This window comes from Cydia amplana, chromosome 10 (genome assembly GCF_948474715.1).
Source record: "Cydia amplana chromosome 10, ilCydAmpl1.1, whole genome shotgun sequence".
Taxonomy (NCBI): domain Eukaryota; kingdom Metazoa; phylum Arthropoda; class Insecta; order Lepidoptera; family Tortricidae; genus Cydia; species Cydia amplana.
In genome coordinates this window covers 1,284,882-1,302,531 of record NC_086078.1, presented here as the reverse complement: position 1 = coordinate 1,302,531, position 17,650 = coordinate 1,284,882, and the positions used below count along the sequence as shown (strand labels likewise).

At 40.2% G+C, this 17,650-nt stretch overlaps 1 protein-coding gene across 1 annotated transcript in view; it reads right to left on the bottom strand.

The window, feature by feature from the left end:
• Positions 1 to 17,650, bottom strand: part of LOC134651491 (protein Aster-B-like) — a 44,738-nt gene that overhangs the window by 719 nt on the left and 26,369 nt on the right. Inside the window, exons 8-17 of the mRNA XM_063506606.1 lie at positions 16,996 to 17,115; positions 15,136 to 15,226; positions 13,016 to 13,106; positions 11,852 to 12,011; positions 8,468 to 8,575; positions 7,674 to 7,787; positions 6,464 to 6,542; positions 3,104 to 3,232; positions 1,740 to 1,947; positions 1,003 to 1,132 (exon numbers count right to left, since the gene is read on the bottom strand). Coding sequence (XP_063362676.1) covers positions 1,003 to 1,132; positions 1,740 to 1,947; positions 3,104 to 3,232; positions 6,464 to 6,542; positions 7,674 to 7,787; positions 8,468 to 8,575; positions 11,852 to 12,011; positions 13,016 to 13,106; positions 15,136 to 15,226; positions 16,996 to 17,115 — 1,230 coding nt within the window. The remainder of the gene's footprint in view (positions 1 to 1,002; positions 1,133 to 1,739; positions 1,948 to 3,103; positions 3,233 to 6,463; positions 6,543 to 7,673; positions 7,788 to 8,467; positions 8,576 to 11,851; positions 12,012 to 13,015; positions 13,107 to 15,135; positions 15,227 to 16,995; positions 17,116 to 17,650) is intronic.

Sequence of the window (17,650 nt, the reverse complement as noted above, 5' to 3'; positions counted from 1 at the left end):
ATGCATCGCAATCATAATGTGTTTTTTAGTGTTTAGTTATATTTTTATAATATGTATGCTAGTTTTAAGGTAATTATGTATGGGCCACTAGTTGCCTGAAATAAAAGATTTCATTCTTTTATTCATTAGTCATAAAACTGAAACCATTAACTTTTCAGGATTTTCGTAAGGCTATGGTTAGGATAGGTTTGTTTTATGGCAATCCTGAAAAGTGACACGTTTCTGAACCAAATAAATTATGACTAACGAAAATGCGGGCAAACAATACATTATGACTTAAAACTTTTTGGGAAACAATAGAGACCCACGCGTCACATCGTATCAGCTGAATATCGACTAATGAACTGACTACATCGGCACATAATTGGTAACCATTTTCATACAGAGTAACCCGTTTTTAGGGTTCCGTAGCCAAATGGCAAAAAACGGAACCCTTATAGATTCGTCATGTCTGTCTGTCTGTCCGTCTGTCTGTCTGTCCGTTTGTCTGTCCGTCCGTATGTCACAGCCACTTTTCTCCCAAACTATAAGAACTATACTGTTGAAACTTGGTAAGTAGATGTATTCTGTGAACCGCATTAAGATTTTCACACAAAAATAGAAAAAAAACAATAAATTTTTGGGGTTCCCCATACTTTGAACTGAAACTCAAATTTTTTTTTCATCAAACCCATACGTGTGGGGTATCTAAGGATAGGTCTTCAAAAATGATATTGAGGTTTCTAATATCATTTTTTTCTAAACTGAATAGTTTGCGCGAGAGACACTTCCAAAGTGGTAAAATGTGTGTCCCCCCCCTGTAACTTCTAAAATAAGAGAATGATAAAACTAAAAAAAATATATGATGTACATTACCATGTAAACTTCCACCGAAAATTGGTTTGAACGAGATCTAGCAAGTAGTTTTTTATTAATACGTCATAAATCGCCTAAATACGGAACCCTTCATGGGCGAGTCCGACTCGCACTTGGCCGCTTTTTTCTGCACAAAGGACAACTTACCTGCGCTAGATGATGTCGCGCCGCGTCTAGCGCTCGTCGCCAGGCGAGGAGCTGCCCGCGCTGACGGCGCGAGTGCGACTCTAGCAACGCCGACCAGTCCGCCAGTTGAGCCCCGCTCAGGGAGTTGATCCTGCGAAAAATAACATGACTCAGTGACGATATTGTCAACGCAACGCGAATTGCTATCCATCACCGAATCAAAAGTATCAAAACCCACAATCAATCAATAAAAACACTTTGAACTTTGAACCGGCATACTCTAGTGGCCTAGTTGGACGGGTGCTATTTGCAACTTTGGGAACAAATTAAATTATTTACATCAAATATGAGAGTGCTATGTTACACTTTATTATTTTAATACAGTCAACCAACTTGATTTCTGCGCCGCTTTGTACCTAGCCTAGCTAGGTCCTATCCGGTTGCAAAGTCGGTCCTGTTATGAATAAGCCGTTAAGCCAAATCCCATTGTCGTTTTAGCGGGATGCATCAAACACGACTCGTACTTTGGTTGCAGTTTGATTATCACGTTTGACAACATGATGAGGTAAAATAGCATCTTTACGTTTGTTGTCAACTTGCACCATCCCACTAACCCGGGGTAACCGATTAAACCGTTAACCCAGTGTCAAATTGTACTGGTGACCATGGTAACTTCAGGTTTTACCGGTTAACCCCGGGTTAGTGAATGGTGCAAGTATTAGTTTAGAGGTATAACTAAGCCGTTGTATAAATGTTACCTGTCTTGTAGTTCCGCGGCGTCTATAGTCTTCGGCGCGGTATAATATAGTCTGTAGTAGAGCAGAGCGTTGAGCAGCAGTAGTAGCACCAGTATGCCGACGAGCCAGGAACTGTTCCGTCCTGCTGGCCTGGATACACTGGCCCGGGGGGCTAAGATGGCCGCTGTGGGTTTTACTACTGAGGCTGCGGCCGCTTCTTGTGATGATGCTGGAAAAATGGTAATTGTGTAACGAGAGTGTAAATCAACCAAGTTTATACGATATAAATATAGGGTGTTTATTTAGTCAATAGGGCTCAATGAATTGCAGGTGACTAAATAAACATCCTGTAGAAGATAAATGGTATTCGTGTCAAAATAAAGTGCACAATTGTATCTCTATCATAATTTCATAAAGTTTATTTTGTTTTAACAAAACCGTTAAGGATCGTTACTAATTATTAACGATACAGGTGCGGAAAGTAAGAAATTATAACAAGACCGAAAGGAGTGTTTAAAATCGACACGAGTCGCACGTGTATTGAACAACGGAACAAGTGTACATTAGATAATTATAGCGCTTTAAATTTTCGACACAGGCACGGAAAGTGCTTATTCCCGCACTAGTACGGAAAAGTAGCACCATATGTACTGTAATAGTACATTACATACGTAGGGAGGTGAATTCGTGAATGCTCCAGATCGCAGGTGTTTGTGGGCCGAACCGAAGGCGAGGGCCATAAATATGCGATCTGGGACTTTACGAATTACCGCCCGTGGTTTGTCTAAAGTTTTACGTGTTGCCTTGGCCAGGAAGTGAGATTTTCTCCTAGCGCAGCGTAATAGTACATTATTGTCGAAGTTCGGAAGTAGCTACTTGCTGGCTGAGGATTCGTTTTAAACGGACGACCTTGGGAGTCCAGCCGAGTCCTATATAGTGGTTTTCTCAAAAATGGCGCAAGAAATATAAATATTTTACAGAAGCAGTTCTAATTTTCACAGAAAAAAAGTAAAACCATTAAAAAGATTTGCTTGCCGCCTTAAAAAAAAAAGTAGTGTATTTTTCTGCTGAAAATACGCCAACCTATATGAGACACCTAAATAGTCGCGGTACCAACATTATAATAATAAGTGCTGATCATCTGTTTGGCTGTTTAATGGGCCTATGCCTTCATTTGATATGGCCATTTAAAGTTTTAAAAAGTTTGGAACTCGTTAAATAATGGAATTTGTATGCAACATTGCAGTCCCGAAATTGAGACTGCAATGTTTTTAACTTTTTAATTTTTTGACTGACCATAAACTACGCACTTCGCGACCTATTTTTTAACCGGCAACGTCGACTTTGCCGTCCATTTTTGGGAAAAGAGTATTAGTATTGTATACCTGTCTGTCTCCTCGTACGTCTGCCTTTCCGCTTGGTGGGCTGCGCGCCTTCCGCCTCGCCGAGCAGCCGAGCCTCCAAGAGCCGCGCGAAGTCATCTAGACCCGACATTGTGTTTTTTTCCAGGAATGCTGGTAACATAACGTGATATTTGGGCATTTTCACTTAACTGTGTACCATTAACGGCCGGTTAGCAATCGGCACAAAACTGACGGTCAAATCCCATACATTTTGTCAGGAATGTGACGGTTAGACGTTACTGAAACACGACTTAAGTCGCGCTTTAATATTTAATTAGTATAAACACAACGACGATCCAATTGCACTTCTTTCACACATAATCCAGATCTTAAATAGCAAATCTAACACTTGTTTTCCACTTAAAAATAACTCACGCACTCGCACTAATCTCTGCCCTTGGCTAACGAATGATATAATTATGCAAAAACAACTACTAAACGACCTGTTAAAGTTAGACGGCCCAGCCACAAAAGATAAACACTTCATTTTAGTAATACTATCATTAACCTTAAAACTAGAAGAAACCATGAAGCGTGCAGAGCAATCGTACTATACCAACACTTTAAAAAAGAGTACCAACCAACAAAAAACACTTTGGCAAATAGTTAATCAATGCACGGGCCGAGCTCCATCAAAACATCAATGCAGTCTCAGTGCATTGCGCGACAGTGAAGGTGTGTATTATGAGTCATTAGGCCGGTTAGCAAACGATGTAAACACATTTTTTCTATCTGCGGCCGCCGCCGTTCACGCGCCTACCGCAAATCCAATCGAAACAAATCGTTTATTACTACTTACCGTAAATCCTAGCAACGTCTCAATTTACCTACAACCTGTTACTGGGAAGGAACTACATGACGTCGTAATGAAAAAAATTGCTTGTAAAAATACTCTCGACATTTATAATATCTCGACAAAACTTTTAAAAATCGCATTGCCGTTCATATTACAACAATTAATATATATTTTCAACTTCTTAATTAAAAACGGCATTTATCCACAAGTTTTAAAAAACGTAAAAGTGGTACCAATTTATAAAGGAAAAGGGCAAATCGATGACATAAAAAACTATAGACCAATTAGTATAATACCAGCGATTGGAAAACTTTTCGAATACTGTATATGCCAACGATTATCCCTTTTCTTCGAACGTTTTAATATACTAAGCGATAAACAATACGCGTACAGGAAAAACAGGTCGTGCATTAACGTGATCCGCGAAATAATAAATAAAATTATGATGTCAAAAGAGAACTCGTCTCACGTCGCTATTTTACTGTGCGATATGACACGCGCATTCGATTTATGTAACCACGACGTCTTAGCGGGAAAACTCCACCACGCCGGCATTCGCGGTACAGCACATAAACTTACGATTGATTTCCTAAAACAGCGAAAGCAGGTGGTGGCCTTGAAAGGCGGCCAGGTGCAATCGGAATACGGGGGGGTAGACATCGGTGTACCTCAAGGATCGTCGCTAGCCAACCTGTGCTTTCTATTACAGGTTAACGACCTTCCTGCTAACGTCCAAGGTGATATGTACCTATTCGCTGATGACTCCTGTGACATTTTGACAGCACCCTCCATACAAAACCTAGAGGAACTCATAACTCAGGACATCAAGCGAATGCAAAACTGGTTCACCCTCAATGGCCTAGTACTTAACCTAGGAAAAACACAAGTAATGCATATTAATTTAGGTGGTAGACCACCTAGGCCCTTATCAATTCACATTAACAATACACAAATAGAACAAATTAAACACGCAAAATTCCTCGGGCTAACCCTAGACTCCGCCCTCAAATGGAACCAACACATAGACATTCTTTGTAAAAAGCTCTCCGGTGCATGCTTTGCTTTGGGAAGGCTCACTCATGTGCTACCGTATAAAGAACTACGCTCAACCTACTTCTCACTCTTCCATTCCATAATGTGCTATGGCCTGGAACTATGGGGCACAGCGGCAGAGTGGCATCGCGTTTTTGTACTACAGAAACGTGCCCTAAGAATAATAGCCAGAGCCCCACCAGGTACGTCAGCCAAACACCTATTCGCAGACATGAAAATACTCACATTACCCTCACAATACATATACAGCATAGCTAAACACGTACACACACACAAACACACATTTGCTACCAACAAACTTACTCGCACCCGTTTAGGAAGCAAGGAACGACTAATGTCAGCACCCCACAAACTAAGCAAGTCTTCAAAGACTATGCATGTCCTAGGCCCTAGGATCTACAATAAACTGCCGAATGACATTAAAATATCAGATAGTGCCAATATGTTCAATAAGAAACTAAAAAAATGGCTTAATGATAAGACCTTTTATACTGTTACGGAGTTCTTTGACCATGACAAAAATAATAACTAATCAATTTATTACCATTGTAATTTTAATTTAATGATTTAACAATATAAATGTATTTTCTGATGTTGACATGTAATATTTTAAGAATATTATCAATAAATGAGTATGAGTATGAGTATGAGTAAGTTAAAATGATAATGCTCATTTTACAAGCTTTTATTTAACATGTAACATGTGTGTGTCCGTCTGTCTGTCACCAGGCTGTATCTCATGAACCGTGATAGCTAGACAGTTGAAATTTTCACAGATGATGTATTTCTGTTGCCGCTATAAAAATACAACAATAGATAATGGTACGGAACCCTTCGTGCGCGAGTCCGACTCGCAATTGGCCGGTTTTATATTTTTTTAATACTTAATTTAAGGAAATGTTTGCCATACCCTATTAGGGTCCATGAGATACCATTATTTTGTAACAACTTGTTTTACCATGGTGCAATAAACAATTATCGAAATCTTGCAAGCTAAATTAGACTGACTTTCCATTAAGGTTCCGTCACACAGGCGCGTTTTCCGGGCGGGGCGTGAGCGTATATGTAAAAGCGACGCGCCCCGCTCACGCCCCGCCCGTAAAACGCGCCTGTGTGACGAAGCCTTTATTCGATTGAGCTGAAACTTCACAATCTTCACTTACATGTGTACCTAAACTTACATCGACCGGGATATGAACCGTGATTACCTTTTGTATTGTTTTCGAGCTCCCTATATAAGTATGTATAGTGAAACTAACCGTGAATCATTCAAAACTGTTATGTTTACCTACGTTGGCGACAATGCAATACTATGGCACCATCGAGCTAAATCTATTATAGGTACTACAAAATGGTGTAAAATACACCTCGCTTGTGCTGCTCAAAACGTAGTATTATATAAGTAAAATTGCACCCATGTGTGGTGACCTAGTGTGACATGTAAACGCTTCATAATGCGGTGTCTGTGTAGCCTGTTACATGGTCATTCTTACCTTTAACCATGGGCCACATGTTTTTTTTATACCGCACTTGCGCGAAAAGCTGCAAGCTTGTGGAATTTTCTGCTACCCGCTGCAACAAATAAATAAGTATTACAGCCTCGTGCCGAGATTTTTAATATTTTTTTGAATAAAATTTCAAATGAGCTAAGAAATCAGATAAGATGATAAGTTTCAAAAGTAAGTTATTTAAATTTTTAGTTGACAAAGCATATTATAGTTGTAAGTGAATTTTTATTAGATAATTTTGATAATTAATGGTTACTGTGCACAGCATGCAGTCACAATTAATGAAAAAAAAATGAATAAATGAAAAATTGTATGCCTTACGGCACAACCTAGTGATACGATGATGATGTATGCGGGCAGTGGCGGATTTGCAGTCTTTGCCGCCCTAGGCTCTGACCCTGTAGCCGCCCCTTCAGCATCAGCACCCATCATATTGACTACATTTACGTCAGGCAACGAAAAGGTATAGAGGGAAATGCTTGGGACACATTTTTAACTTAGTAACTTTGTTTGGACTCGTTAGGAGGTGAAAATATCAAAAGTCCCCGACCGTAGCCCTTGAGCGGGGGTAGGGGGGTTTGATTTGAAGGTTCCATTTTTCGGTTTTGGAAATTTAATGCAAAATTATAGACATTCAAGAGCGGCTATCTCAAAAACTAAACAAGATACCTACCGAAAAACTCGACTGTATAAAACTTGTAGCAAATTTAATCAGCTTTCATTTTGTACAATGATCAGTCGTTAGAACGCATAGTTTCCGAGATATAAGCGAAAAACCGAAAAATAGGACCTTCAAACCTCCCTCTTCCCCCGGCTCAAGGGCTACGGCCGGGGACTTTTGATATGTTCACATCCTAACTAGTTCAAACAAAGTTACGAAGTCAAAAATTGTGTTCCAAGCATTTCCCTCTATACCTTTTTTTGAGAATTCGTTGCCTGGCCTCTAATTTTAAGTTATTTCTTGTTATCATCAGCGATTTTTTTGTCACAATTTGCCGCCCCTAATATCTCGCCGCCCTAGGCACGTGCCTACTGTGCCTTATGGGAAATCCGCCACTGTATGCGGGACCTGTACTTATGTATATATATGTACCTATGTTAGACAAATAAATGCTATTGACTTTTGAGATATTAACTTCGTAAGTCCATACAAAATTTTCATCCTGTTTTGTATAAACTCTCAATGAATATTCACCTGCAAGCAATAGTGGACTTCAACTGTGAAGTAGTCCGCGTAAGGTATGCCCGCGTTCTCTGTCGTGCAGTCGATGGAATATAGGTGTCCCGGACATGAACACTTGTTCATAACCTAATAAATAAATAATAAATAAATATTATAGGACATTATTACACAAATTGACTAAGCCCCACGGTAAGCTCAAGAAAGCTTGTGTTGTGGGTACTCAGACAACGATATATATAATATACAAATACTTAAATACATAGAAAACAACCATGACTCAGGAACAAATATCTGTGCTCATCGCACAAATAAATGCCCTTACTGGGATTCGAACCCAGGACCGCGGCTTCACAGGCAGGGTCACTATCCACTAGGCCAGACCGGTCGCCATAAAACATGTACATCATTAGTATAGGAAGCCTGAATTGAAGGGGGCACAGAAATACCCTTTAAAATTTAGATTCTAACACATCAATTAATATAATTAAACTTATTAACCGATTCGTTGCTAACCCTTTTCATCCTTATAAGAGAAAACAAGTGTCCTAAAATTTCCATATTTTTTTCAAACTTTCCGTTTTGTTACCGCCATACAAAACAAAGTATATGGGGAAATGGTAACAAATAGGAAAAAAACTCTTGAAACATTTTTTTTATCCCATTAGGATCGAATGAGCTCGTGATTCTGAGTAGAAATAACATAAAAGTGGCAAAAAAGGGTCGCAATATATAAAAATGGCAAAAAATAAAAGAAATGCTCAAAATACTTGGAGACCCATTGGATAGAAATTGAAGTTAGTACTTACTTGTGTCTCTGTCACGTGTACTTCCTTAGGCCCTATAGGTCCTGACGTGAGCCCTAATGTGTAGCTAACTTGCCGACATTTCAGACTCGCGGCTGCTTGCCAAGGTGCCTGAGAACAAAGAATAGAACATAAATACTGTTTAGAGAGGGAACTAGGGGATTGCCGCCCGAGACCGAAGCGAGGCAGTTTAGTAAAGAATACACCGAGTGGGTGATGAAAAATTGTATTAAAAATGTTTTTTTTTACTATTTTCAATCTTATATTTGGGCTGGAAACACTGACAATCCAACCTCTAGACTGAGCTTAGGCCAATTCTTTCATGAAACCGATGCTGCCAAAAATATGGGGGTGCGGGGGGACGAGGTGATTAGTCCGTTCAAAGACACGGACCAATCACGGCACGGGATTGACTCGAAGATGGAGTAACGCTACCGTATGTGTGGCAGAGGGGGTAGCGCGACTATGCTATGTCTAGAGGTTGGATTGTCTGTGGCTGGAAATAACCTGAACGTAATCAGTAGTGCCCCTAGCAGCCAGCAGTTCCAGGTTAAACTTGGATGGTGACCATCTGGTCGATAGGGAACGGGAACTCTTGGAGCATTAACACTTTTCTGGTGTGGGGGTTACATTTCTTCATTTCGCAGTAACATTGTGGGTGTCATCATAGAGAAATAAAGACAAGAGTGCTCACTCCATATATCAGTTCAGACTATTAATTTCAGTGTCTACATCTAACATCGAGTAGCGGAACTATCAGTACTGCTACTTGACAATAGATGTAACACCGACCGGAAAGTCTTATCTCAACAGCATAAGACTTTCCGGTCGGTGCTACATCTATTGTCAAGTAGCAGTACTGATAGTTCCGCTACTCGATGCTAGATGCTAATAGTCTTTTTGGTACTAAAACTGATGTATGGAGTGAGCACTCTATGTATTTTTTTCTCTATGGTGTCATGTAGTTAAGTTACAGCGTTGGTTTACAAGATAGATGGCTCACCTGCACATAGTCGGTCGTGCCCCTAGCAGCCAACAGTTCCAGGTTAAACTTGGAGTTGGTGAAGATCATGGTGAACGGGAACTCTTGGAGCATTAACACTTTTCTGGTGTGGGGATTACATTTCTGCATTTCGCAGTAACATTGTGGGTGTCATGTCGTTAAGTTACAGCGTTGGTTTACTAGACAGATGGCTCACCTGCACATAGTCCGTCGTGCCCCTAGCAGCCAGCAGTTCCAGGTTAAACTTGGAGTTGGTGAAGATCATGGTGAACATCTGGTCGATGGGGAACGGGAACTCCTGGAGCATTAACACTTTTCTGGTGTGGGGATTATATTTCTGCATTTTGCAGTAACATTGTGGGTGTCATTTTGTTAAGTTACAGCGTTAGTTTACAAGACAGATGGCGCACCTGCACATAGTCCGTCGTGCCCCTAGCAGCCAACAGTTCCAGGTTAAACTTGGAGTTGGTGAAGATCATGGTGAACGGGAACTCTTGGAGCATTAACACTTTTCTGGTGTGGGGGGTTACATTTCTTCATTTCGCAGTAACATTGTGGGTGTCATGTAGTTAAGTTACAGCGTTAGTTCACAAGATAGATGGCTCACCTGCACATAGTCCGTCGTGCCCCTAGCAGCCAACAGTTCCAGGTTAAACTTGGAGTTGGTGAAGATCATGGTGAACGGGAACTCTTGGAGCATTAACACTTTTCTGGTGTGGGGGTTACATTTCTGCATTTCGCAGTAACATTGTGGGTGTCATGTCGTTAAGTTACAGCGTTGGTTTACTAGATGGCTCACCTGCACATAGTCGGTCGTGCCCCTAGCAGCCAACAGTTCCAGGTTAAACTTGGAGTTGGTGAAGATCATGGTGAACGGGAACTCTTGGAGCATTAACACTTTTCTGGTGTGGGGATTACATTTCTGCATTTCGCAGTAACATTGTGGGTGTCATGTCGTTAAGTTACAGCGTTGGTTTACTAGACAGATGGCTCACCTGCACATAGTCCGTCGTGCCCCTAGCAGCCAGCAGTTCCAGGTTAAACTTGGAGTTGGTGAAGATCATGGTGAACATCTGGTCGATGGGGAACGGGAACTCCTGGAGCATTAACACTTTTCTGGTGTGGGGATTATATTTCTGCATTTTGCAGTAACATTGTGGGTGTCATTTTGTTAAGTTACAGCGTTAGTTTACAAGACAGATGGCGCACCTGCACATAGTCCGTCGTGCCCCTAGCAGCCAACAGTTCCAGGTTAAACTTGGAGTTGGTGAAGATCATGGTGAACGGGAACTCTTGGAGCATTAACACTTTTCTGGTGTGGGGGGTTACATTTCTTCATTTCGCAGTAACATTGTGGGTGTCATGTAGTTAAGTTACAGCGTTAGTTCACAAGATAGATGGCTCACCTGCACATAGTCCGTCGTGCCCCTAGCAGCCAACAGTTCCAGGTTAAACTTGGAGTTGGTGAGGATCATGGTGAACGGGAACTCTTGGAGCATTAACACTTTTCTGGTGTGGGGATTACATTTCTGCATTTCGCAGTAACATTGTGGGTGTCATGTCGTTAAGTTACAGCGTTGGTTTACTAGATGGCTCACCTGCACATAGTCGGTCGTGCCCCTAGCAGCCAACAGTTCCAGGTTAAACTTGGAGTTGGTGAGGATCATGGTGAACGGGAACTCTTGGAGCATTAACACTTTTCTGGTGTGGGGATTACATTTCTGCATTTCGCAGTAACATTGTGGGTGTCATGTCGTTAAGTTACAGCGTTGGTTTACTAGATGGCTCACCTGCACATAGTCGGTCGTGCCCCTAGCAGCCAACAGTTCCAGGTTAAACTTGGAGTTGGTGAAGATCATGGTGAACGGGAACTCTTGGAGCATTAACACTTTTCTGGTGTGGGGATTACATTTCTGCATTTCGCAGTAACATTGTGGGTGTCATGTAGTTAAGTTACAGCGTTGGTTTACTAGATGGCTCACCTGCACATAGTCGGTCGTGCCCCTAGCAGCCAACAGTTCCAGGTTAAACTTGGAGTTGGTGAGGATCATGGTGAACGGGAACTCTTGGAGCATTAACACTTTTCTGGTGTGGGGATTACATTTCTGCATTTCGCAGTAACATTGTGGGTGTCATGTCGTTAAGTTACAGCGTTGGTTTACTAGATGGCTCACCTGCACATAGTCCGTCGTGCCCCTAGCAGCCAGCAGTTCCAGGTTAAACTTGGAGTTGGTGAAGATCATGGTGAACATCTGGTCGATGGGGAACGGGAACTCTTGGAGCATTAACACTTTTCTGGTGTAGGGATTACATTTCTGCATTTTGCAGTAACATTGTGGGTGTCATGTCGTTAAGTTACAGCGTTGGTTTACTAGATGGCTCACCTGCACATAGTCGGTCGTGCCCCTAGCCGCCAACAGTTCCAGGTTAAACTTGGAGTTGGTGAAGATCATGGTGAACATTTGGTCGATGGGGAACGGGAACTCCTGGCGCAGTAACACTTTGCCGCTGTGGGTGTTGGTGCATTTCTCTGCGCCGCCGCCACTGAAACAACCAAGTCTGTTTTTAATAACTGCACCTTATATATGAAACCGTAAGATTGTGAACCCGTTAGTTTACAATCTAACATACATACTTTAGTTTACAATCTAACGTACATAGGTTAGGTTCGTTTATAATCTCCGTACCGTCAGTTTATAATTTAACTAGCGAGATTATAAACTGACGACAACAACAACGTATCAGCATTGCGATACAGCGAGGAAATGTCGCCAGCATCCTTGGTACAATGCCTCAAGGGCCTATTTTAGATTTAAGCTAGTTTTTAATTTCTTTTAGTAATACACTGTATATATCTTGTTTGTAAATAAATGATTTTTCACACAAAAAAAAAAAAAAAATAATGAACTGACGAGTGTTTACAATTTTACAGTGACACAAGGGGAGGCTGAAATATTCCCGGCCCAAGCTAGAAAAAAAAAAGAAAAATAACTACTTTTTCCCCGCCTCTTTGGCAGTTTAAATATTGTCGCCATTACTAACGATTAATAATTAACACTCTTTCAAATTTTTTTCTAAGGCCGCGAACTTTTCAGTCGCCTCTGGTATGTCTCAGCCAGGCAGTCGTTCAGCCATCTGACGCGGTCAACTTGGCTGGTTGTTCTTCAACCATTTGATTGGAAGCCGGCGTTTAGTGAATGTACTTTTAAAATCATATAAGAAGGCTGAAAGGAAACATGATATCCTAAAAAAACTACATACATTTATTCTCTATGAGTATTAACCGGCCAAGCGTACTCAAACCAAGCGTGAGCTAAATTACACTTCAAACAGATTTGAATTGTCTTGCCTAGAAAATACGGTTGGTTTTTTCTGTTGGGAGCGCCGAGCCCGCCGCCGTTGTAATTTGAATCCTATTGCTAAGAGAATACGGTTGGGTTCACTGGTGGTCTGTCGGGAGCGCGTCTCCGTCAGCGCCGAGCCCGCCGCCGTTGTAATTTGAATCGTATTGCTAAGTAAATACGGTTGGTTTCACTGGTGGTACTGACTTGTGTGGTTTGTCCGGCTCGGAGTCGCTGGAATCCGACATGTCTGTCGGGAGCGCGTCGCCGTCAGCGCCGAGACCACCGCCGTTGCCCACTGTGAACCAAATCATACATACATACATACATACATACATATAATCAGTCCATACCCCGGCCGGCGAGAGCAAAAATGCGTCTGCTCCTAGTGCTTAATTAAATATCGACTATTCTATCGACATATGGATGTCGATAGAATAGTCGACTTTTAATTAAGCACAATTTTTTTTTAAACTGAGCCATTAGTATTTGTTATTTATTTCAACTTGATACCTCCACGCGTTTCTAAGAATAACCCTAAAACAATTTTAAACTGAATAAATACAAATACTTGGTTTTAATTTTGTTTACAACAATAATTAATACTTCTGCATATCATAACAGTGGTCCAGTACATCGTGTTGTTTTTATCGACATCGACCAAAGTGTGTGTCCTCGCACTATTAAGCTGTCAACGCATTTTTGCTCTCGCCGGCCGGGGTATAATAATCACGCCTATTTCCCGGAGGGGTAGGCAGAGACCAACCAAATCATATCTCGTAAAGTAAATAGTAAGTAGCGGTGTCGGGTTTGAACCCCGGCTCGTACCAATGAGTTTTTCGGAACTTAAGTACAGTCGTGTTAAGACCTATCTTATCAGGGAATGGACAAATAGGTATTATGCTATGCAATACCTACTTGCCTACGCCATCTAGGTTAGGGCTCTCAAACTTATTAATAGATATTAGATATAAATCACCGGTAGACAGCACCACAGTTCTATAATATGTAAATAAGGTGACATCTACCGAAACTCCTATGTACTAGCATACGAGCTCAACAGCTTAGTTTAGGTATGTCAGTATATGTAATAGTTCATAAGTAATCAGTAGTGTGGCGCTGTACGATAGCTATATAAGAACCTACTTGCCTGTATATACGATCACTTTTTCCAACCAGCCTTCTGCTTAACATTAAACTTAATATAGTATATTCCTTGCTTTTAATTTGGCCGCCATTACCTCCACAGCGCTGGACAAGTCGTCATCAGATATATCAAGCGTTAGAGTGCTTGTTCAGATATTTTCGAGCACCTTGGCCGCTCCGATATATCTGATGGCGACTGTACGAAATATCTTTCGATATTTACCAGTCGCGGCAGTCGCTTTTCGGTGAAGGAAAACATCGTTAGGAAACCGGAATAATCAAAATAGAGCCTAAGTTTACCCTCTGGGTACGAAGGGTTGGCAGTCGCTTTCGTAAAAACTAGTGCCCACGCCAATTCCTGGGATTAGTTGCCAAGCGGACCCCAGGCTCCCATGAGCCGTGGCAAAATTTTTAGAGCTCCGTACAAAACACGGATTTCTTATGGGATCACTTCGGTATTGGAAATTGGTTAAATGCAATTTTACTATCGACAATTTATTGTGATAAATTGCTCATTTTCTATCTATTTTTTATTATTTAACACGTCCCTATTATAGTTCGTTTGGTTACGACGAAACGAAGTAATAGTTCGTTTTTTTAGCATTAGAAAAAAGGTAAACAATCTTGAAGTGTCTTATTATTAAAAAAATATAGAAAAACTCTTTAAAAAAATAGTTTATATTACTTATGAAAGCAAAAGAATGTATAAGATCGTATATGATTTATAATTCTAACATATTTCCTGTGACTTATTTTTCAATAGTGATTTTCATTAAAAAGACATGTCAAGATCGCTTACCTTCTTTCTAATGCTAAAAAACCGGCCAAGTGCGAGTCGGACTCGCGCACGGAGAGTTCCGCACCATCAACAAAAAACAAGCAAAAAAAACGGTCACCCATCCAAGTACTGACCCCGCCCGACGTTGCTTAACTTCGGTCAAAAATCACGTTTGTTGTATGGGAGCCCCACTTAAATCTTTATTTTATTCTGTTTTTAGTATTTGCTGTTATAGCGGCAACAGAAATACATCATCTGTGAAAATTTCAACTGTCTAGCTATCACGGTTCGCGAGATACAGCCTGGTGACAGACGGACGGACGGACAGCGAAGTCTTAGTAATAGGGTCCCGTTTTTACCCTTTGGGTACGGAACCCTAAAAAGGAGCTATAGTAAATGGTACCTGTGGGTGAGCAGTCTCGTACGCGTTGGTTCCGCTCGCGCGACTCGTCGCGGTCGCCGCCCGCGTCCATCGACGAAGTCTCCGCCAACTCCTGGCAACACAATCATCATCATCATAAACGTGTATATATATATTTATACTTTCCTATAGCCAACAACGCGAGTCGTGGATAACGATAACAACCAAACCGTCAAAACCGTTAACAGTTTCAAATATAAATGTCGTATGCTGTTTTTTAACACCCAAAACATTTAGCAGCAGCAACAACCCCATGTCATTAATTATCTTTGGGCAAAATTGAAATATTTAACTTTTTTAGCATTCGTTTGTAGCATTTCAGTTCATATAATTTTTACAGCGTTCTTACCCAAGTTGTTTCATTTGTTTTGTTTTATTTAACTTTCTTCTTTTAATTACGGGTTTATCCATTTTATTTGTTTTTTTCCTCTACGTGTTAATTTTCCTCTATTTCTTATTAGCCTTAAGTTAATTATAAGTTAGGTCCCCACTGAAAATCAGCGCTGCGGCTTAGCGTAGCATTACGCTGAGTGGGGGTCCTTTTTAACGTCTATCTCTTTTATATATCTTATGTAATTAACTGGTTTAGTTTGACGTAAATAAATGTATTTTCTTTCTTTCAAGGGGGGGAGGCCTTTGCCCAGTAGTGGGACACTATAACAGGCTCGAAAAAATATACATATATACTTTCCAATGTTCGTCACGTTTCCTCTCTTTGTAATAATAATAATTTTTTGGTCATAAATTAATTTTTGACACAAGTTTTTGTAATTAATGTTATTAACGGGTCTAACGTGATTTAATCCGTGACTACAGCTAGTGGAACCTGGCTGAAACGTCGGAAAAAAGGTAAAATAATGAAATTTAATCACATTAGAACCGTTAATAACATTAATTATGTGTACAAAACGCGAGTTTTTATAGCCGACTACGTTTCTTTCAACAGGCAACAGATATTCTTTGACACAATTCTAATTCTAACAAAACCAAACACAATTAGGTTCAAACAGAGTTCCTATGGCAACTTCCTGTGTCTATCATCAAATCTTTATTAGGCAAATCAAAATTGCATTAGTTTTAAAAAGTTTTGATTTGTAGACGGCAAGAGATTATATATGTATCTATATTCACATCAAAACTATAAACGTATAAAAACCGCTTACTTACGGACTTCTTAGACTTCTCTATAAGCCCCATCTCACATTCATGCAAATAATATCCTTCTTTTTATAAAGACTAGATCCAATCCAATTTTGAACTATAATGGAATAAATGAGGTTTCCAAATTCAAAACTGCAAAAATGACTCTCGGACCCAAGATAATAAAAACACAACACACACGTAACTCGCACACAGAAAGCGGTAGCTATCTACCAGTTATCGCTATCACCTATCACCTGCTATCGATAACAGTCGATAACAATACGTCTTTGTTGGGTGATTAGAATTTTTTTTACAGATTTAGAGATTCGTTTCGAGAGTTTAAATTGATTTTGAACTTTAATCAGTTGACAATTAGGTTGGTTTTGTTTAAGATGTTAAAAGAGTTGTAGTTTAACTGTGACGTTATCTATGAAAAGGGACCTTATTGTCGTTGGCGCTTACGCCATGATTAACGATACTCCGATATAAATACAATGCCGCGCGACGTTGTGCGGCGTAAGCGCCATCGACAATAAGGTCCCTTTTCATAGATAATGCCCCGACTATGTTTTCAATCTACTGTGTAAATGTGTAATCTTTACTTGGAACAGCAAGTGTTTGAAAATGCAAGCCCAATTTTACATAATAATGATGGTATGGTATACGAATAATACAACACAACGTGATCTACGGTCTTACCTCAGAGGCGGTGTCGGGCAGGTCGACTATCTCAGGCAAAGCCGCTGAATCAGGCAAGTCTCGCGAATATCCCTCGTCGTCAGAGTTGAAGCCTAGCTCTTCGCCGTAACACTTGTGAACCTGCAAAATAAGTCTAGTTAGTTTGATGATACAGTTATTCAGGCAAAATACAGTTTAAATTCTGATTGGTAAAAGGTAAAAATAACGTTGACAAATTAAATTTCCGTCAGCTATACGTATTTAGGGTTTCGCGGTAGATGAGGTATTAAGTGCAATGTGACAACATATTAATGGTGAGGCAATAAGGATGCTGTCGACTGCTTTGAAATATTTGTCGTTTCTCTTTGACAGAAATGAAATTGACAAGACTTTTTAAATACTATTTATTAGAATAGAACAAACAGAACAAATGATATTCTATTCTATAATTATTAATAATTTTTTATAGTAGGTCACTAAAATACAATGTTTTAATTTTCAATTCCGCAATGCATTCTTAAAAATAACACCACCACTTAAGCGTTTTAAGTTTTTGTTTGGTTAAATATACCATTACAGATGATAAAGATTCTTTAAAATTGTTAAAGATATCAGACACATTAATCGAAGTCAGTTGAAAAAACACAACAGATATTATTAAAAAAAGATTACTAGG